The 23,589-nt window shown below is 35.7% G+C and overlaps 1 protein-coding gene across 1 annotated transcript; it reads left to right on the top strand.

Moving 5' to 3' along the window:
• Positions 1-1,386: 1,386 nt before the first annotated feature.
• Positions 1,387-2,647, top strand: LOC18432153 (membrane-associated kinase regulator). The gene has a single exon (XM_006842263.4). It carries the CDS (start codon positions 1,790-1,792, stop codon positions 2,558-2,560), a length of 771 nt encoding a protein of 256 aa, XP_006842326.1. The 5' UTR covers positions 1,387-1,789; the 3' UTR covers positions 2,561-2,647.
• Positions 2,648-23,589: the final 20,942 nt, after the last annotated feature.

The following is a 23,589-nucleotide window of genomic DNA, read 5'->3' as shown; positions in this document are numbered from 1 at the left end:
TGATTTTGGGCCCAGTTTTTCTCGATGATTCGAAGTTCAAACACGAAAGACGCAGAAAAATATGTTCAGAGAGGAATATGAATCGATGTTGAATAAGATTAAGCTTTCTTCTAGAAATCAATGGAGCTCGAAATTGTCAAATGGCACAAGGAAAAAGGTGCAACCATTTTGTTACAGTTTATTAGTTTATGTTTTTTATGACATTTTTTTCAAATGGACTTTTCTGCTGTTTACATCAGACGCATTCCAACGCAAAGTTTTCTCTTTTTGCTTTTGCATGCATTTTTAGGAAAGGACTTAAAAATATATGGTGTAATCGTTCTACTCTTTCTAATAATTCAAAAGCTTTTTTTTTGGGTAAGTATAATTTAAAAGCTTTTAACTCCATACATATATCACTGTTATCATGATTGGACTGTCTACCGAATTGGTGAAGGTTATGGTTAAGTGAAAATTGGTATGCCTATTGGTTGAACAGATTGGATTTTAAAAAAAAGAAAAAAATATTTGATATAATAGCTTAACCGAACAAAATCGGTCAAAGATTAGTTTTGACTAGTTTTCGATCAAACTCAATTTGTAACTTGAGAGCAACTATTTGACCGATTGGACCATGTGTTTGGTTTGGTCTGGATAACTATGATTTCTAGATGAAGTTTCTATAAAGCTTGAGCTTTATAAAACAAAACAAAACATCACCTCAAATCTTCTTCCGGAAAGCACTTTCGGCAACAAAAATCATCATGATGGCTCCAAAATCAATTTTTAATACCAAGAATAAAATTGGAAACCAAAAAAAATACACATCTTGCATCTCTATGAACACTTATTTTTAAGACGAAATGGACAATCTAGATAATTTGGTATAATACATTTTATTTTTAGGACTTGAAACCCTAATTTTTCTTCATGACTGTAGCGTTGAAGCTGAGATGATCGGTTTTCCAAAGCTTGAATTACAATTTTCAATGACTTATGAGGTGAGGCTTTACTTATTTTGATAGGGCTGCAGCCCTATCAAACCATTTTCCTTTATATATATATTCCTCTCTTTTCTCTCTAAATTCCTACTCCCCTTACTCTCTCTCTCTCTCTCTAAAATCCGACTGCTTTCTCTCTCTAAAAATTCCTCTGCTACTTTCACAAGAAAGGGCATCGATTAAAGTCATCTCTCATCCCAACTTCCACTCCACTCTTTCTTTACAAGCCTAGGACGTGTGACTCACCCCTGTTGCAGGTCGTTTTCCAATCCAAACAGACGCCCCAGATCAAATAGACGTGCCCTGAAAAAGCATCTCAACCGTCGGTTCCATCGCCTTCTCAATAATACTCTTGTTTTGCCTTGGCTTTTTTATGTTGTGTTCTGCTGAGAGAGAGATCAATGGAGATCTGAGTTACCTCTGCAACTTCAATACCCATCTCTCCTTCACTGTGGGAATTCCTTATAGAACCTGAAGAAAACTCTAGAAGAAAAGCTTCGAAAAAGAGCCGTTGGTGTTCTTGTGGAGCTCTTTACAGGTGCCTTGGATTATGTTTTCTGATTAAAAAGGCCTCTGCAGCTTCTTCATTTTCCATTAAGAATAGAAAAACCAGTAGAATTCTAGCTCCTTGTCCACATTGAAAAGCCTTAAGGGCCACATTACAAATCCATTTCTTTATGCTTTAGGAAAATGCTGTTCTGATCAAAAGGCCGAATTCCCTTTCGGAAATGGTAAACCTTGGCAAACCCCATTAAAGTTATATTTCTTCTTCTTGCTCTGCAAAAAAGAACTAGAAAAACCCATCTACCATGGCTATAGATTTGTGCTCTGAGAGCTCGGGATGGCCTATAAGCCCAAGAATCTCATTCTCATATGACCTCTCTCAAAACGACTGCAGCTCTCCTCATAGAGAAGACACTACTCTTCTCAATCGCGATCCTTCTTCGGACTTCGATTTCTGCATCTCCTTGAGAGAAGAAGTAACCTCCTCATCAGCTGATGAACTCTTCTTCGACGGCAAGATCCTACCCCTTCAACCCAGAAAACCAGAGGCCCCAAAAATTGAAGAGACTTTGAAACCACCAGTAGTGGAGGATCCCACGCTGTCGAAGAAAGAAAGCCTGAAGGAAATTATGGAATCAGAGACCAAACCAGCAAGCAAATCGTTTTGGAATTTCAGAAGAAGCAGTAGCATGAACAGTGGGAATAAAGTGAAGCAGGGATTGATGGGTTCCATTACTGGTCTCTACAGAAGCAATTCTACTGGTTCTTCGAACCCCAAAGAGAATTCAAAGACTCCTAGTAGAAAACCCATTAAAGCAATGGTTTCACCAGAGGAACCCAAAAAGGAGAAGCTCTCTTTTAAAGAACCCAAGTTGGTAATGGGGAAGAAGAGGCAGGGGATTCCCAGGCCCCCATTGCAGGGGAATTACAGTGGTTACAGTGGAATTAGGATTAGCCCTGTTCTTAATGTGCCTTCTCCATGTGTTTCTAAAGGTGTGAATGGGATTTTTGGGTTTGGTTATTTCATTTGCAGAAAGGAGAAGAACAGGAAAAAACCATCTGAAAATTCTCCATGAATTTATCAGAGTTGTGTGTTTGAAATCGTATATTGAATGTTGGGTTTAAGCTTGTGATTTTATGTATATTTTTATTCTTGTGTTGCAGAGTAGTTGCTCTCTTCTCCCTTCTCTTCTTTCTCTGAGAAAGTTTCAGAGCAGAGGGTTGAATCTGTGAATGTCGTATTTGATGCCGATGGGTGGGGAGACAGAGACTGGTAAGTTCTCTGACTCTTGTCTGGCGATCTGGATTGGATCTGGAGGAGTGTTTTCTAGAATGGGATTTCCATGATCAAAATTCTCTCTCTCTCTCTCCCTCTCTCTCTCTAGAAATACTACCTCCTCTCATTAGGAGTTGCTTGTTCCTACTTATTTTGAAGGGTATTGCGGCATGGTGAATGGTGCTTTTGCCTAGTGGGAAAGGGACCCCAAGTGTTTCAAAACTCAAATGGGTAGGACGGATCGCTCACCGACATATTTACGATGGATTGTTGGATTGATAATCTAGATCGGGTTTGGATCAGTATGAATTGGTGATTTAAAAAAAATAATAAAAAAAATAAAAAAATCTAAATTGGGGTTTATGGGGCGGGGATTGAGAGGGACCGGAGAAAATATTAAATAGGTTTAAAAGATAAAAGGGAAAAAATATATAAGGGGCTTTCGGGGAGAAGGAACGTATACCATATTGGAACCGATCAATTCCCATTGAGATCGATGGTCCAAACCAAAAATCATTGGGATTTAAAACACTGTTCTTATTCATCTCAAGTAATGATTAAGGATATTTTTTTATTTGCTATGGTTAAAGATTTATTTGCCCCGTAAGGTTTATAACTTTATAAATTTGCCAAAAGATTTCCTGATCCTTTGGTTGTAAACTACTCATTTACTTTCTAAGAGTATTTTCAGGATCTTAAATTTTGGAGTGTACCATCTTCAACCGTACTATCTTCAACCCAGACCTCAAAAGAAAAAAAATTTAAGTCTCTCTTAGGTGCTTGAAATAGATAACATGACTGAATAGAGTCTATTCAATTTTGGTGTGAGAGATGTTGAAGAACTCAAAATACCAATTTACTTTCTTGAAAGTAATCATCTGATGATTATTAAGTGGATTCAAAATTTTGATTGAAAAATATTCTTAGGTGATCCCAAAATTTCATATCAAAAAATGGATTCAAGCCCTTTGCGTGAGGGAGAGTTTTGCAGTATGCTCCATTTCATCGTTTTTCAGAAAGCATAAACAACATTTAGGATATAAAGAGATGAGAATGATAGGAAAACCCATACCCTTCCCATCCCCAATAATGTGTGGTTTATTTTGTTGTTTCTTGGTATCCTAAGTATCCCTCATGCCCAGCCTGTTCTAGTGTTGGTTGTCTTCAAAGGCGTCTCCCGATCTCTATTCAATATCTCAACCAACCGATTTGGATCTAAAACCGATCAGGCCATCCCAATTCTCAATAAATATCAGGAATTGGCCGGTTCCCTCTATGAACCAGTTGGGTCTATCAGATAACCGGCGAAAAGTAATTCTAGTTTCAATTTCTTAATTTTTTTAATTTTGTATTTGTATATTCACTCGACTGGAGATTCTGTCATAGAACTTGTCAGAACTGGCCACACTTTCATTTTTAATGGCTGGTTCACTTGCCCAAATAGCTAACAAGGACTACTGATCCACCGAACCAGACTGGTTTTTTGGATGGCCGATCTGAATGACCAATCTAATTTTTTTAAACCTTGTTCAAGATACATGGGTGATATTATTACGAGGCAAGTAGGAATCCAAGACCTTTAGGTTGTAGCATGAATCTAATCAACTTTAATGTTGATGATGATGATGGACACGAGAGACTATCATTTTAGAAAAGTTAGAAGATTGGGCACATTTAGTTTGTGTGAAAATACTTCTCCATATGATTAGGTACAAGAGTACTTTGATATCAATCGGTCTCAATGCATTTTGTCACACCAATTAGCAATATGTAAACATACTTCCACACTTAATCACACGAGAGAGTTTCGTCTAGTAAAAATACCACTTAGAAAGTACTTTCACCCGAACCAATCGTGCCCTGGATTTTGTGTTTTTTCTCTTTCTTTCATTACATATCCTTTTGGATGGCGAAATGGGAGGTGAGCCTTCCGCACAAGAATGTCACTCCCATTTTCCATATTTTTTGCAAGAATCATGACAAGTTTGAATATTGGGTGCGGTTTGTATAGAGCCTAGGCTCTAAACAATCAAATTTGAGTGCACCTTCAAATAGTGTCGAGAAATGTGGTTTCAATACTAACAATCTTTATGATAGCCTTAAAATATATTTTCATTTTTATTTATAAAGTTTAAAGCTTCAAAAATAGTGTAGATCACTAAATCTATAAAACTTGAAAATATTGAAAATTGACCGTAAAAAAATGCATTAAAAAATACACTATTTTCAAAACTTGAAATCCATTTTTTTTTCATGTCTATGCATCTTGATGTCGAGATGATCAAGTTGATGATATTTGGGCATCAAAACAATTTCTTCCTGTAAAATTTTTGAGGTAGGCTCAAATTTTTTTTGAGGTAGGCTTAAATTTGATTGTTTAGAGCCTCGTCTCTATATAAACTTTTCTCTTGAATATTTGGGAAAAGGATGAGTTGTCTTTGTCATTTCTTCTTCCCATGTGAGAGGATATTGGTACTATTTCCCCTTCCTAAGGGAATCAAGTTTCCTTCAACCACAACACATCTCTCTCTCTCTCTCTCCCCAAATGTATAAGTATAGTCGAAGTATGTAGAGAGAGAGAGAGAGGGAGTTTTGGTTGAAATATCTTAGAGGAAGGATCAAATGTAGTTGACATTCTCCCGTACTTGGGTGTTGAGTCGATTCCAAGTAACATATGTTGTGGATACTTGCTGGTTTTGAATTTCAAGAGAGAGAGAGTCTACATTTAGAGAAAGAGAGTCTACATTTAGAGAGAGAGAGAGAGAGAGAGAGAGAGAGAGCTTGAAGAAATGTCGTGTTCGTAGTTCATTTCCTTTGCTCGTGTTGTGAAATCTAAAATAGAAACCTTGTTGATATTTTGATTGTTAAAAAAACAACATTGTTGAGATTTTGATTGTTCACTCTTTTGGGTGTCAAGGTTGGCTCTACCTACTTCTCCATGGCTAAGCTCTCTCTCTTTATGCATACCCCACTATTGTAAAAGAGCACATATACTATGTTCCCTCGAGACCATGGTTTACTTCTACTCCCTCGGTCAGATGATCTCGTTGGGAGGATTTTTTCAATCTAAAATTTTGGTAACGACTTTAGAATCACTAGATAAAATAAAAAACTAAAAAAAATTAAAATTTGAGTTTTCTGTCACTTAGAGCTCTCACTTTAAACATTGGACGATTTCTATTCAATCTTGAGATGTTATTTTTTTCAAGTGCTTAGATGGTGCAATTAGAAAACTATTTTCCTTAAGGTTAATCTCTATGTTAAAGATGTTATATCTCCAAAGTTTGGGTCCTAAAACTAATCCTCACTGCGGTTTTACCCGAGGGAGTAAATAGACAGTACACTCCAGTGCCAAAGTAGAATATATTTTGGCCTTGTTAAAAATAGGTGTGGTTTAGACATTCTGGAAGAAACGTGAATTTTGGAGGGTAGGAAACATGCCTCTTGATGACTATAAATAAATAATGGTAGGAATGAAAATTCGTCATTCTTAAAAGATGAGTGAGATTAGGTTTCAGTTTTAAATTCAAATGATTGAAAGGGGATCTCTCATTTTGGGGTTTTCGTAATGATCTTATACGAATACGACGTGAAACCAACACCTATTTGTGTTAGGTGGAAAATCTAGAGCTGTGCTTCTCAATTAATTGTGAAGTTTCTTTAGTAGACTAGGTCAATTCTTCTCCATTCGATAAGGTGAGGGGTCATTGAAAAGAAAGGAAATTTATGTTTTTTAAAAATGGGTGGGGTTTGTATAAGGTTGCAATATTAAACAATCAAATTAAATCACACCTCGAAATTTTATTATAGATATAATTTTGGTGTAAAACATTATTAGGATGGCTTGAGAATCTAATTGTCATCTCTAGTTATAAAATCTTAAACTTCAAAAGTAGTTCAAATCAAGTAGATCTAAAAACAATTGAAAATTTAAAAAATAAACGATCTAGATAATGTGTTGTGAGATAAACTATTTTTAGGACTCAAAATCTTTTTTTCTTTTCATATTCATACATCTCGACGTCAAGATGATCGATTAGAGGGTTTCGAACATCGAAACAACATTTTATGATGGAGTTTTGAGGTGCACCTTAATTCTACATTTTAATGTTGCAACCCTATATAAACTTTTTCCTTTAAAAATACAAGCAAATGAATGGTTGATTGAAAGAGGGAAATGTGAAAGTTACCATGTGTGGCTTTAAAGAAGAAAAGAAAGGCAAATTTAGAGAAATGAATAATCTTGGTTTTTATTGGACTTTAAAAATAAGCCCTTTATATTTTATATTTAACACTCAAGTCTCACTCTTGTAAGCCCGTATTGTATTTTAAATTTAAGTTTTTAATACACCAAATTAAGCTCAAGTTTTAAGCATCCATATTGCTTCCTATCATACAAAATGTAAAAAATATAAGAATAATTTAATAAAAATTATTAAATATTCCTACAAATTGCAAGGTATTTTCTCCATTTTGGGATTTCCTTCAAATTATTTTTCTTTTGAACTTTTACAGATGCATAATGATGAGAAGTATGGTATTAACACTTCATTCACTTCATTTTTGGTCGATTGGGTTTCATGGTGTCCCAAATCTTTGATCTAAGAATCTATTATATGTATTTCGTTAGTCATCCTAAACCCCTTTTTATTGTACCTCCCTTAAAAAGCCCCTGTATATTAGACTGACACCTATTAATTTTAAAAGGAGCCTTTTAGCTATAACTCCTTCAAGAATGGCTTGAGGCCTTGGCGGTAATATTGTCGAACCCATGATGAGGTTTCTAATTCCATTATCACTAAGGGTAAGAGCTCAAATCCCTACTAACTTTACCACTTTAGGGAAAAGAGCCCAGGCTTAGTTGGTTAGCGTTCGACAATTTGCAACGCTACGTCTTAGGCTCAATTCTTACCAGGGTAAGGGCCCTCTTTCCACTGACTCACCCAAAAAAAAAGTGCTATAATCCCTTCGAAAAGATCTAAATTACATTAAAGGTTCTAGGTTGCAAAGGACTTTACAAGCTTTCGAATAATCCAAGAATTACTCATTTCTAATATATAGCTTGAAAATTTTGGGCAAAATATGATTTGTTGGCCAAAATGCTAGTGCAGTTCCTCATTGACAATATGTATGTAAGCAGAGATCTAGGATTAGGTGGTGAGGGTCTCAATTCTCAACCTTGTTCCAGATGCCTCTGGGTTCATTTTCAAGTCTCTTTTCCAAAGGGATTTGGTGATTTTAAGTTTTGATTGCCCCTGAAATTCAATATTCATGGTTCTCTTATGGCCCGTTTGTTTCCTTGGATTCAGATTTTTAGGAGCCGCTATTCTTGGAAAAGCTAGGCCAATTGTATTTAGTTCGATTAGAATTGACATTTCCTTTAGAATTGAGATTTCGGTAGGACTCCTAAATGCTCATTTTAAGCCAAAATTTTGGAAATCTCAATTCCACCAAAATTGACATTTCATGAAAATGACCTATTTTGTTGCTGAAGAAAAAAAAAATTAAAAATTTTAAAGAGAGAAACTGTATCAAATATTAGAGTGACATAGCATATTAAAATTTTATAGAGGAAAAACTATATCAAATTTTAGAGAGAGAGAGAAAGCATACAAATTTTTTTAGATAGAGAAAATATATGATTTTTTTAGAGACATAAACTATCTTAAATTTTTAGAGAGAGAAACTATCTTAAATTTAAAGTTTTAAAGAGATCAAATTAAAATTTTACAGAGAGAAACGACATTAAATTTTAGAAAGTGGAACTACTTAATTTTGTTTTAGAGAGAAGTATCTCAATACATTTAGATAGAAAAATTATCTTAAATTTTAAAGCATATTGAAATTTTAAAAATCAGAAATTATATCAAATTCTAGATAGTGAATCTACCTGAAAATTTTTAGTGAGAGAAACTATCTAAAATTTTAAGGTTTAGATAGAGAAAATGTCTTAAAACTTAGAGATATAAACTATATCAAATCTTAGATAGAGAAAGTGCTAAAATTTTTAGAGAAAGAAACTATTTAAAAAAATTTAGATAGAAAAATTATCTCAAATTTTAAGTTTTAGAGAGAGAGCATATTAAAATTTTAGAGAAATAAACTGTTGAAAATTTTAGAGAGAGAAACTATCGCCAATTTTAAGTTTTAGGGAGAGAATATATTTTAAAATTTCAGAGAGAGAAACTATATCAAATTTTAGATAAAGAAAGTGCCTTAAATTTTTAGAGAGATAAACTATTTTAGAATTTTTCGATAGAAAAACTATCTCAAATTTTAAGTTATAAAGAGATAAATTACTTAAAAACTTTAGAGAGATAAATATCACAAAATTTAAATTTTAGAGAGAGAAATCGTCTTAAAATTTTAGAGAGCCTAACTATATCAAAGTTTAGAGTAAGAAAGGACCTAAAATGTTTTAGAGAGAGAAGTTATATTAAAGAAAGTACCTTAAACTTTTAGAGAGAGAAACTGCCTGAAATTGTTTAGAGAAACTATCTCAAAATTTTTATAGATAGAAACTATCCAAAGTTTAAGTTCTAAAGAGAAATTATCTCAAAATTTTAGAGAACAAAACTATATCAAATTTTAGAAAAAGAAAGCATATAACTTTTTTAGAGAGAGAAACTATCTCAAATTTTTTAGAGAGATAGACTATTTCAATTTTTAAGTTTTTGAAAGAGAATGTATGGAAATTTTAGAGAAAATTTTAAAGAGAGAAATTATCTCAAAAATTTTAGATAGAGAGATAAGGGATTTGTATTTCCAAAAAAATATATTACAGGGAATCCAAACAAGGAATTTGCAGTTTCTTGATTTCTACCTGATGCACCATATTTCAAGAAATGTCAATTCCAGTAAATCTCAATTCCAGGATTCACTTTTCCCAGAATTGAAAAATCCTAGATTCGAAACGGGCCCTTATTGCTTTTGAGCTTATCCATTTCCAAATTCACTATAGTCAATTATGTTGAGACCTTAAATCTTGGGTACCTCTCCTCTTCTCTCATACCTGTTCTGATCTTAAATTGCATAGATAATAATCTAGGATTCTAAAGATGCACCTTCTTTAGAAAAAAAAAAACCTAAAAAATCATTAGAAAATAACATCTAACCTCAAGCTTTTTGGTTAGGGACCACGATTGAACTATCGCCTAATGCAAGGTTTATTTTAGCTCTTGGTTAGCTCGCCAACATGGTACAAGTTGACATCAATGTGGTTCACGTTAACTGGATTGACCCCAAAAATTTTGAAAGTCTTAAGGGACCACGCGAATTCAATCATGTTGGCCTCAAACGAACCACCAGTGTTCCTTCAAACCACATCATGCGTTTGCAAGCGATTCTCTGCGACGAGATACAAGTTTTTTTTGAAACCCAGCTTCAGAGCCATTGCAAACTGCCATTCGACACATTGAGAGACATCTACTACTGTTGCATTTGTACTCTCTCTAAATTATTGAGAGAGAGTTGCTGCGAATTGCTACCCACCTGCTGTGTTACTGCTACCTTCTTCTGTTGAATTTTAAAACTCCGCCTGATCTGAGTCCTAACAGTCACCTACTGCTGCCTGTGATGTTAGTGCTGCTGATGTGCCGTTATTGTGCTGCTACTGTGCGGGCTATTAGAAATCTCATGCACACCAAAGCGCTCTCTGGTTAGTCAAAGAAAATACACCAAGGACCTAATCGAAATGGTTGGACTCTCAGATGATAAGAAAGCAGACACACCATTGGAAATAAATGTCAAATATAGCAATACTAATAGTGAGCCTATAACTGATCGAAATGTGCATAAGATGATTGTTGGTAGCTTAGTCTATCTTACTGTTACACAGCCAGGTATAGCTCATGATATTCAGTCAGGTTGTTTCAAATCCTCAATGACTCCATCTTACTGTTGTTCGTCGCATTATTCAATATCTTCAATGTACTACTGATGTAGCTCTTTCATATGATTGATTTTCGTCCCTAGTCTTAAAGGCGTACTCTAAAACAGATTATGTTCGTTACCTTGACATATGCCGTTCCACTACCGGCTATTGTATCTATTTCGTCCCTTCATTAATCTCTTGGAAATCCTCGGGGTCACTTCAGCTTCTCCAACCTCTCTATTTTGTGATAATGAAAGCGCCATGAAAATTGCAAGCAACCCCGCCTTCCTCGAATCCCTTCCAAGGATCAAATTGCTGACATTTTCACTAAGACATTATCTAAAAGGCGCCACAACTATTTGAAGAGCAAACTGATGTTGTTACATCCCCATCAGTTTGAGGGGGAGTGTAAGAAAATACATCAAAGATAAACTTCTTATGTCCTATTTTTAAGGAAATTGCACATGGTAAAATAACCAAGGATTGCATATGACAAAATAACTCCCAATAGGAGGGAAAATTACAAAAAAACCAATACTACACTTTCTATGCAACTTACCCCAATCTAATTTTTTCTCTCACTTTTTTCTCCAAAATACACTTTTTATGCAAATACCCTCTCAACCAAATAAAAAATCAAAAAATGCTTAAACTACCCTCCCTCCTTTATACCTTACCCACCCTCTCTCTCCTCTATCCCACCAAAATAGGTGTTGGCTCTCCTCTATCCCACCAAAATAGGTGCCAGACCGCCAACACTTCCAATAGTAGGGTGCCGGCACTTCCAGCAGTAGGGCTCCGACACTTCCGGCAGTAGAACTTTGGCCCTTCCGGCTCTAGCACTTCCAACAGTAGCTCCGACACTTCCGGCAGTTTGGCAATAGGGCTTTGACATTGTGTACAGTGCACGGTCCGGCAGTAGGGCTCTGGCACTTCCCGCAGTAGGGCTCTGGCACTTCCGGCAATAGGACTCTGGCCCTTCCGGCTCTAGCACTTCCAGCAGTAGGGCTGCGGCATTGTGTAAAGTACAGTGCTGCAGTAGATGTGTGTAAAGTACAGTACTACAATAGATGTTACTGGATTCTAGGACTCCGTGGTCCGTACGTGCCCTTGGGGGTATTTGCCTAGAAAAAAAGTGAAGTTGGGGTAAGTTACATAGAAAGTGTAGTCTTGGGGTTTTTTATAATTTTGCTTCTTGGTAGTTGTAACAAATATGTTTTTTTTGTAGCTGTATCGAATCCCTCTTTTGCAGGCAATAACGCATACACGCGTTGCGTCTCTGGTGTAAGTATATGTGATTTCCTCCCATTGGAATCATAAGGAACTATAATTTGCTCCAATTATTCTCAACTTGGCCCAAGGCATCCCATGGTACACTAGAGTAGACAGCCCTTGCATTTAGTTGTATTTCTAGGTCTCTAACTTTGAAAGCTAAAAATTTAATCCTTCGTAAAACCCTAAATCTAAAGTCTAAGCCAATTAATTCCTAAAGAAAAAAACAGAACCTAAAATAGTTTAATAAGCTGGTGGGGACTATAATAGTATAGTAAACCTTAGTGTATCCTAACTTAAAAACTAAAAATCTAATCCGTCATAAAACCCTAAATCTCAAGTCTAAGCCAATTAATTCCTAAAGGCAAATGAGAACCTAAAATAGTTTAATAAGCCGTTGGGGACATACTAGTATAGTAAACCTTAGTGTATCTTCATTTATAGTTTCTAGGAAAAATTTCGTATAGAACCCGAATTCATCGTATCATTTCATGGTAGACCGTCTTTCTGTTTTTCTTTCAAGCTCTATAAGGTAACCTTGAAGATTTCACCATACCCCATCATCTCTTATCTCACTCTTTTATTGCCTTTTGATCATAAAAATTAACCCCAAAAATTCTTTTTATACAATTTCAACCTAAAGACTTATAGAAAACTTTGTTAATGGCCAAAAGTAAATAAAAGAAAGAGATAAGAGATGAAAAGTAGATAAAAGAGGGAGATAAGAGATGAGAGGATGCAGTGAAATCTTTAAGGGTTTCTTTATGCCGCTTGAAAGAAAAACGGACGGAGGGTCTACCATGAAATAATATGAGGATTTAGGGTTCTATATAAAATTTTCTCTAGTTTCTATACCTTACTATTTTAAAACCTGGCAATTTCTAATGCGGATCACCGATATGGATGGGACTTGTTTAGGATGGTACCAATTTTAGGATGGTATGGGACTTGGCCAGATTCCCCCCTAAAACCCTTATATATATATATATATATATATATATATATATATATATATATATATATATTTCTAATTTTTAAAATTATTTAATGTTTTTTAGGTCCCCTTTATATCCCCAACTTATAATCCCTAATTTGAATCTTTATCTTATTTCAGTTATTTTTTAACTTTTTTTTTTTTTATCACCGATCCTGTCTCGATCAATATCATCGATCCAATGATTTGACACAAATTTGTGGATGGATGAGCCACCCAACGGATTTGGGTTTTGAAACAGTAATATACCCTAAACGATGGACCTAAAGCTTCTGGAATACCCTAGAACATACCTAATAGAATCCTAAAACGGTTCGGCTTATCCATAATCAATCGAGGACTAGGACAATCAGAATTTAAATAGGTGTAGGACTGTTTTGGATCGAAATTGTGTTAGAAATCTATCCAAACATATCGAAATCAACATAGGATTAAAGCGGCCAGCAAAATGAGGCTTGATGCGTTAGCGATGTTAGAAATCTATCCAAACATATCGAAATCAACATAGGATTAAAGCGGCCAGCAAAATGAGGCTTGATGCGTTAGCGATGATAATCGTCATAAATTTAGTGACGCAAATTACATCACAATAAATCTGACAACCTGATGTTTTGGAAACTTTTTAAATGATTAGAAATGTTTTGATTTCATATAAAGCAACCAATAAATAGACCTTTTTCTAGGCTTAAAATAGTTGTTCAAAGAAGTTCATAAGAGTTCAAGAGAGTCCATAGGTTCTTGAGTTTTTGTAGAACCTTGTATTTTGCCTAGTCTTTAGGATAAGTTATTGTAAGTTATTGTACATATCAAATATAGTTGTGATTGGGATTACAACTATCCATGTTTTTATATTTAATGCTGACATAGGAAAGAAAACATTATCTTGCCTTTTCACCATTTCCATTTTCAACATGGTATCAACCTAACACGAGATTTTGGGCCTTCTCTAACATGTTGCTACAACTGCACTTTGCAGCGAAACGTTTACACCAGCCCCTCAGTTCATGGCTGAACAATATCAACAACTGCTTCACACTGCAAGCAAGTACTCCAAGTTCATTTGCCAATCTAGCACTATTTACGCTCTGATCTATTCAAATATTAGCAAATGTGAGTTAAATATGGAAATATAAAAAAATGGGATCGCTTGAATTATGGGCTCAAAAAAATCACAGATCTATACAGATCCGGTCTTTTTCTGAGTCCACTGACAGCGCTAGTTCCAAATCCGTATTTTAACTTAAAAACGTTTCTAAATTTAACTAAATATAATAATAAATTAATTTCTAGAAATAAATAAAATAAAACAGAAAATTAAGTTAAACACAAAAATAAATATTTATCTCTAGGGATCCGAAACCCCGAGTTTCGGGCTTGGATCAGGCCACTCTTCTGATTTGCACCACTATCTCCTCTTTTGAATGCTTTGTGCTTATAGGAATTAGTAGCTCTAAGGCTCTTTGATCTAGAACTAGGGTTCCTAGGCATGGGGAAAAGCTTGAGCATTTTAGGTAGGATTTACCTAGGCTTTTCTTGGGATTTAAAAGATATTTTCCTTAGTTTTCTAAGATTTTGTGGTCTTCTAAGGTAAAATTTGGGTTCTCAGGTTTTTTGGAAATTTTTGGGATTTTTTCTACTTTTTTAGAAATTTCCTAAAACTTTCCCCTATTTTTGGGGCATTTTTTCTAATTTCGGGAATTGTGTTCTATTTTCTAAGGATTTCTTGGGATTTCTGATGTACGTTTTGGATTTTCTTGAGGGAAGTATTTATGGGCTTCAATTGGTGATCTTTCTTGTTTTTTTGAATTTTTTCGAATTTATCTTGATCTTTTGGCTTTATCTAATTAAAAAAACAGTGTTTACTGCGTTTTCAAGCCGCATTTGACCTGCCGAGCCGTGACATGCTCTCTCAAAAGCTTGACACGTGTCTCACAGGAACCAAATTATCATTTTTTGGATATTTTTTACCGTAGATTCGATTTGGGTAATTCTTAGACCGTTGGAAAGCTCCCGAGGTCTACTTCAACTTGGGGTGTGTTTTATACAGGTTTGAATCAATTATAATGAGTCTAGGTTGTCTATGTTATAGTACGATTTGTATGGCCCTTTAGACTCAAAATCAAAGTTTTTAAAAATTCCCTTAGTTAGAATTTCAAGAGGAGTGTCTATAAGCAGGTACAACACTTTGCTCAAGTCTTTCATCATTGCACACTTCTAGGATTATAGACAGTGGCACAGCAAACCATATCGTGTGTTCAGTTTCTTTACTTCCTTTCATTTATCCCACTGCACATTCTGATTCTGTAAGATTACGAAATGGTCATTTTGCTATTGTTGCTCACGTTGGTATTGTCATTTTATCCAAAGATATCACCTTACATCATGTATTATGTGCTCCATCCTTTTCTTACTAACTTAATATCTATTCAAAGCTCATTCATCACAGCTACATACTATTTGTGTTTCCCATTCCAATAAAATAACCAGAATTGATCTATGGCAGACACCATCTCTGTGATGTATGCATTTCCTGCTAGTACTACTACAACTGGTTCTGCTTTTACTGTATTGCTATCTGATATTTAGGGATGAAGTGCTACTCCTCTCGCAGGAGCACATTACTTCCTCACTCTTGTTGGTGATTACAATCATACTACTTGGGTTTTTCTGATGAAACACAAATCTGAAGCAAATAAATACCTAAAATATTTATTTTCCTGTGTTCAAACCCAGTTTCCATTGAGCAATCAATCCATAAGGACTGATAATGAAATTGAGTTTTTGACGCCAAAGGAGTCTGGAAAATTAAATTCGGCCTTCTTTCAATCTTAAGCAAGTAAAAATTTAGCAACTATGGAGAAAATAAAGTTGTTGTAAAATCAAGCCATGGGAAAAAGAAACTCTCTTTTCTCCATTAAATTAATAAATAAATAAACATCTCGGATGCGACTTGCATCAGTTTCTCTCTAATGATATTCAACATTTCTTCCAAACAAATGAAGTTGTACACCAACACTCTTGTGTCACCAGGCCAAAACAAAATGGCATAGCTGAATGAAAGCATCGACACCTACTAGAGGTTGTTCGAACATTGTTATTTCAAGCAAACCTGCCCATTACCTTCCAGGGAGATTTTCTATTAGCTGCAACTTATCTAATCAATCGGTCATCATCTCAAATATTGAATGGAAAAATTCCTTATGAAATGCTTTTCAATAAACACACTGATTTCAGCCATTTTAAAGTTTTCTTGTTCCCTTTCATGTGCCCATAATATCAATTTTCAGCACAAGTTTGATTCTAAAGCTTGTCACTGTCTATTCATCGGCTATCCACCATTTCAAAAAGCATACAAGCTTTATGATATGGACACCAAGAAAGTAGTTACTAGCCGGGATGTGGTATTCCATGAACATATTTTTCATTTGCCTTCTAACCTACCCCTATACCTTCCAATGTTTTACCCTTTCCCATACCTGACAACCCCAATCTTACAAATTCTCTTTTTCATTCACCTCCACCAACCACTACACAAAATCCACCAATGGATATTACTCCAACTATATCCCTTAGATTTTCACCAACACCCCCACCTACCCATATATCCAAAAACACCATTGATCAACCCTCACACCCAATATCTGACACCACAATTCGGCTTTCGACCACCACACACACCCAATACCCAATACCATTGACACCAAGTCTTCTCCAAACCGACCACATGTACCCATATGTTGTTTTGATTGACCTCAAACTAAACCATGTTATTTAGAAGATTATCATTGCTCATTGCTCACTAATTCTTGCCTGGCCACAAAGTCCTCAATTGAAATTTCTTTAAACAAATTTTTAGGCCTATTTACGCTCTAGATAAATTATATAAAATTTACAAAATATCTAAAAATTATATTTCTTATTTTAATAACAAAAATTCATTTGGGCTTCCAATATTTAGGATATAAAATAAGTACCTTTAGAGTTTGAAACACAAATCTAGGACACTCCATGGCTTTATTCCGAACTCCACAACCACTTTCTCAAATTGAACCAACAGAGCCATGACCTACACTCTTCTCTAAGGGATCATGCTTCCTCTATCAAAGCTGACCAATAAATGATAGAATTTTGAGATCTTGGTGATTACATGTGCATCCCCAAAGACATATGAACTTGTGACCATAGTCGCGTATAAACTATGGTTCAAAGGTCCTCTCTCAACACATACGCATATCCAAAATCTGTAGATCACCCAGAAAGGGTTGCTTCCCACATATGGCCATTGTTATATGCACATGTCATTGGTAAGTTATAGATAAGTTGAGGTTTTGGCCCATGTACTCATATAACACCAGCTAACATGCAATATCCTTTCTTCCGACTTATATCTCATCAAGATACCTTTTTTCTTGATCTCTCTTGGTCACCCCTATGCACCGAGATTAGCATATGGTGTTTAGTTCTAGGCTAGCACTAACCTAGATATGGGATAACCCCAACCCATGCAGTTCCTCCCTAATCCTATGAACCAAAAACATGCGGTGAGCATTTTGCATTGTTTCAGAAAAGGCCTGCCTATTGCCTAGGCGCCCAAGAGGCCATAGGCCGCCTCACATAGACTTGGGCGAGCCCTCTTGGGTGCCCGCCCAGCCTGCGAGAGCCTAGGATAGCGCCCAAGAACTTCCATGAAAATCGAGGGATTTTTTTTTTTTTTTTTTTTTTTTTTTTTTTTTTTTTTTTGTGGGGTGATTTTTGGTTATTTTGACCCATTAAAAGGGGGTATTCTAACCCCACAAAATTGACCGATTTGTGATTTTTTTGAAACGAGAAAATTTTAAGAGTCTTGTAGAATCATCTGAAACCTTACCATATTTTATTGCAATCAATTTTAGGATCCAAATGAGGTTCTTAGAAGATTTTTGGGGTGATTTTGAGCTTGTTAGACAACCGAATATTGAAGATCAGACATCCAAAACATTGAAGAACTAAAGATCTTCTGTTTCTTTTCATTTCTATAGCATCTCTTTTACAACATGTTTTTGTATTGGTCATTTGGTCTCATCGGAAATTCGGAGTCTATGAGTATATTATGTGAAGTATGGACTATAGAGTATGTTGTAGGGACTCTAGATCATCAATACGCCATGTACTTCATTTTTCCACTGTTGTAGTTATTCAAAGAAGAACAATTTTCAATGATTCGAACATGTCTCAACATGCACACTCATATATTTGCATAAAAGAGCTAGTGGCCTCCCATTGTTTTATAAACCTTGGTCTTTTGTGACTCAAGACACCACTTCTGGACCCAATACCACCTAGGCCCGGTAAGATATTGGGTACCCATAGTGTCCCACCCTCCCACTGGAGTCAAAATCCACTTTAAGTTATAAAAGTTACAATGTTTTAAGTCCTTCAAAGGCTCTATAGATCTAACAAAGCCTACACCCAAAACTATCAACATATATATCAAACCTAAGCAATTCACAAGTCTCAAGCAGTCAATCCATCACGGCTAGCTGGTCTACAAACCAGAACATGTCGTCTATCGATTTCATCCTTTTGCTTACCTTGATTATCATGTAGGAAGTCTACCCCTTCAACCTCGCTTATGGACTCAATTATCTAAGTTACTCCCCTAGTTCAAACTTATGCTACTCAGACTCAGCCAATCCCACTTGCATCAGCTAACCTAACTCCCTAACCTGCCAAACCTTGTGTTGTTCAGCTAACTGGCATGAAGGGAGTTTTAAGGTGAATGGGAACATGACTACATGCCCCAAGAGCCATATGTTTAAAAGTAACTTTGGGGCATTGATGATCTTACCACAATGTTTAACATTCTTGAATTTAGAGAAAAACATTTAGCTGGAAAAGGTGATCTTGTCTTACATATCACCACTTATTTGCCCATCGTCTCTTTTCTTATGCGATAAGCCAAACCAATATGCGGCTCTGTTTTCACACAACTTAAAGGGGGAAGCTCTCACACTGTTTAATGAATTGTTGAGGGATTCCATAATCGCATGTGATGAACCATTTCATAAGTTTTTCTCTCATTTCAGGGAGAATAACTAGTTTCACTAAGGTGACTACTACAATAAGCCAAACAGTTGATGAGTCATTTACCAACTATATTGAAAGTTTTTAAGGATAATACTATACAGGTCATTGAGGCTTCACCTTCGAATGGTATGAAGATTAATATGATTCTATAAAATGCTACATTACAGTACAAAGTCTTTTTAATCCATGGAGGTATACCCTATTCCTTTGACTCCATGATGGAGAGAAAAAGGGAATTCGGTTAGCCCGAAGTATGTAGAAAACAAAAAGCTAATTGAGTCCTCTAAGAAGTTCAAGAAAGAAAACTATTACATATGATAGTGGAGTAAGTTAGATTGTTTGGACTTGACAGTAGAATCCACAAGGGTAGTCTAGGGCATTTACACCCTTGAAGCAACTTTTATCCTGGATACACTACCTGCTTCTCTGGCATCACCTGGTGTTGGTACATCCCCTAAGGGATCCTGCTTTTGAGGTAATGGATCAGATAAAAGGTACAATAGGCATAGGAACCATGGTCATGCCACTGAGAACAGTATCGGGTTTAAGCATGTTGTGCAAAAGCTTATCGATAAGGGAGTCATTAACGTTAGCGATAGTAGCAAAAGTCAAATGCAAAACTCTAACCAAAATATGAATATATGTGCGGACCCGTTACCCAAACACATCCTAATGTAGCCATAATCACTCCTCAATTGCTTAGAATTGAGAATTCACGAGGGAACATTGTTATATCAGTTGTCCAATCTGACCAAGAAGTAGAAGATCCATTCTCTTTCATTGTTCGTAGTGATTACTTTGTCGATAACCTCTCAAGAGTCATATTTGGATCTTTTGTGAGCACTTCCCTCTCAAGATTATGTGTAAGTGGGATGCTGAACCAAATGATATGTCTATAGAGGTTGATATGATTAGGATCGACCAGTATGTCTCTAAGAACAAACTCGTTCAAGGCTAAGAAGATAACTTCCCTAAAGGATTAAAAACCTTCATAGGATGCCACAATACCTGGTTTTGTCAGATGACTTAGTTTTTATTTTCTAACAAGGAAGGGTTGTCACATTAAACCTGCTTGATTAATGGCAGACACCTTAAGAAAGAGGTAAGGTAACCATGTTCTTTAGTCTAACCAACAATTTCACTTTGTCCAACACTGTAATTTAGCTTAGTTGGGAAGCCTAGGATTCCCCTGACCTCCCAAGACACTACATCTAGGTATCATCTTCTTTCACCGAAATGTGTACTAAGGAAGATCTGAAAGAAACTAAGAGCTTAATCAAACAAACCAGAGAAGCACACAATAAATGAACAAATTCACTCAAGAGTCACATAAATCAACAGCTTTTATTAAAAGAAAAAGTTTTATATAAGTGTGAGGCTCTAAACAATCAAATTAGGGCATACCTCAAAATTTTCACTAGAAGAGGTTGTTTTGATGCCTAAATATCCTCAAATTGATCATCTCAACCTCAAGATGCGTAGACATGAGAAAAAAGTGGATTTCAAGTTTCGGAAATAGTACACCTTGTAATGCATTTTTGGACAGTCAAAATTTTTAAGATTTTCAAGTTTTCATAGATCTGCTCGATCTACACTATTTTTGAAGCATTCAATTTTATAATTAAAGATGAAAATATATTTGAGGCTATCACAAAGATTTCCAATATTGAAACTGTATTTATTGATACTATTTGAAGATGTGCTTTACTTTGATTGTTTAGAGCATCGGCTTTATACAAATCGCATCCTTTATTAGTGCTCTCTCTCTTTCTCTCTCTCAGAGAAGCTTAATCTTTGCAAAGCTTGTAGATCATTGTGAAGCTCTTTATATTTGGGAATTTCTAGACAAGTTAACAAATAAGTACTCAGGAACTTCCAAATATCAACAATTCCAACATCCAGGAAACTAGGACTTCCAGGTTCCAGGGAACCCATAAAATTCAGCTACTTAACATCTCATTGGAAGTTTTTTATTTAATGCAATTATTTTGGGTAGTTTCTTCTAAAATTTGGCACATAAGCACCCCCTCCATGGTAATACTCGGTGAATTAACTTAAAGCTTTCTAAATTAAATTTATTGGTTGATGGCTTGTCTGCTAGGATTTAAGCCTTTCAAGGTTGTAGGATGACAAATAATTTAGACTAATCACCTCGAAAATTTGACATTTCCATTCCTAGAAACCTTTTTTTTTATTTTATAGGATTAGTCTTTACTCATAGGACGAGTTTTTCAACCATTAAACCTAACTTGCAAAGCCAAAGGAGTGACTAGAATCTTAAGCATGATGCTTGTAGACATACTTTTGACATTTGCTTAGGGGTGGCAACGGGTCGGGTTAGGTCTGGGTCCGGCCAGAGCAGACCCAAAAATTAAAACATCTATATATTTACCTATATTTAAATATACTTCATATATTGAGATCCAAATAATATTATGGGACCTGGACCCAGACTTGACCAGACCCAACCGGATCCAAATGTTTGGGTCCAAGATTTGGACCCAGGCCCGACTTGCTGGGATCCAATTTTTGGACCCATACCCAAACCCGGATTGGGTCTACTGCTTGGGTCCCAAGTGAAAGAAAGGCCTATGTGATCTTTTACATGGGAATACATTTTTGCTTTTTCTTTTTTATTTTTTGTTTTTTGTTTTTTTTTTTTTTTTTTAAACCCTTTCTTTTGCAAAAAGATCACCTACAGGTAGTCTTTATTATAATAAGATAAATTTCAAAATAAAATCAACATAACAATAAAACCATGATCTTAACAATTTGATGCCATTGAAACAACTGTGCACTATGCTTGAGAATAAATGATAAGAATGCAAGGAACAAAAAAGAAGAATACCGGAGATTACATCAACCGGGCTTATTACACCCCACAACGAGTCACTACCATCTGATGGCGTAGGATCAACGGTCTAGCTTCAATCTCGAACTGGGAAAGTAAATTTCTGCCAAGCCACACCAATAGAATATGAACCCCTTTGATCACACACTCAAATCCTAAGTGAATTCTCTTAGCAACCTAGTTTGAGAGAGATAGAGTATCTTTTTGCTAAACCTTAAAACCCTTACCCGTAAATCTATATTTGATAGATAGGAGAGAAGAACTCCATAACCTAAACCCTTAGGTTCTTTTACAATGTGAGAGAGAGAGATCAAACATGAGAGAATGATAAGTGCCCCTTTTTGGGATATGAGATAGAAAGATGGGAATTAGGTACCAGTGACAAGGCTTTTTGGGATATGAGAGAGAAAGATGGAAATTAAGTACAAAAGATAAGGTGTAGAGATTTTGGTTAGAGACAATCATTTTTTATAGGCTTTGAATAAGATTATGGTTTTTTAGGGTTTTCTTTAGCTTGTCTCTTCTTGTGAGAATGAACATAGAACGTCAATCAAAGGTGACTTGTAGGGTGAGAGATCTGAGCCATCCATTCCATAGATGGGGCATCAACATAATGGAAGGTGCATAAACTATTATCCCTCTTTTCTAAACCATTTTTCCATCAATATATTTAAATAAAATAAATATCATGCATTCTATAAATTTACACGATCCATGTCACATATTCCATAAGGATATGTCAAATAATATCAAGTAAATAATACTACCAAATATAAATAAGATAAAGATCCATATCAATTCAAATTGACCATATCTCTTTAAAACAAACTTGCTGCAAAATAGATAAAGCCATGGTCAATATATCCCTTCCAAGATTTGACCACATGCCACAAATCAAACTAACATTATCTTGAAAGCAAACAAGAGAATCCAAAGAGGGTGGGGCGTGCCACCCATTTGTGGCACATGTGGACCCCCACCCACATGCCTCATAATGGGCCCATGTGCACTATAGGCCCCCACGGAATATTATAAAAAAATTATTATTTTTAAAATTGAATAAAAAAATTTAAAATATATATTTGAATTTTTGTAACTTTGTAAGAACAATAACTGTATTTTTATAAGTGTATTTTTATAAGTCCAAAAATCACAAATAAAATATTGAGAGATTCATAAAAAATCAAATAATAAAACTAAAATCATTTCAATAATAAAATGAACACAATTAAATTAATATGATGGGAAAATAATCCATATGGTTTTAGAAATCCAATCTGTAATAACGGGGTACTCCACCTTCAATTGTGGACTACAAACCACACTAGCTTTGTTGAACCGACCCAATGTTTCCCATGACCCACAGTTCAAGCAGGAGCTCATTAGCGGGTCACCAAAGTCCAGCCGATGAACCCAGGGATCGCAATTCCAGTCTGTGGATTTCAGGTCTTCCCCTAGAGACGAGTCAAGGTCACCTAAATCTAATACGACCGAGCTCTATGGCGCATAGGGGTATTGCTCGTACATGCATATGCTTCACCCAAAGGTGGATATCTGGCTTTCCAGAATGATCTATCAATATGCATACCGTGTGATGGAACATGGATGAGGTTTTGGCCGCCGTCTCAGTAGGCCACCACACACACAAGGGTCACACAGTCCCTCGGCTCACTCATTCAGGTATGTTCTCTGACCTTCTCAAGGGCTAACCTATAAACCCGCATTGGTTTGTTCTTCATGCTCAGGTAACATGGGTTTTTCCCAACCGACTGC

The sequence above is a fragment of the Amborella trichopoda genome, chromosome 13, assembly GCF_054954075.1.
Source record: "Amborella trichopoda isolate Santa Cruz 75 chromosome 13, AtrichopodaSantaCruz75HAP2 v2.0, whole genome shotgun sequence".
Lineage (NCBI taxonomy): Eukaryota > Viridiplantae > Streptophyta > Magnoliopsida > Amborellales > Amborellaceae > Amborella > Amborella trichopoda.
This window is presented reverse-complemented; position numbering and strand designations above follow the sequence as displayed.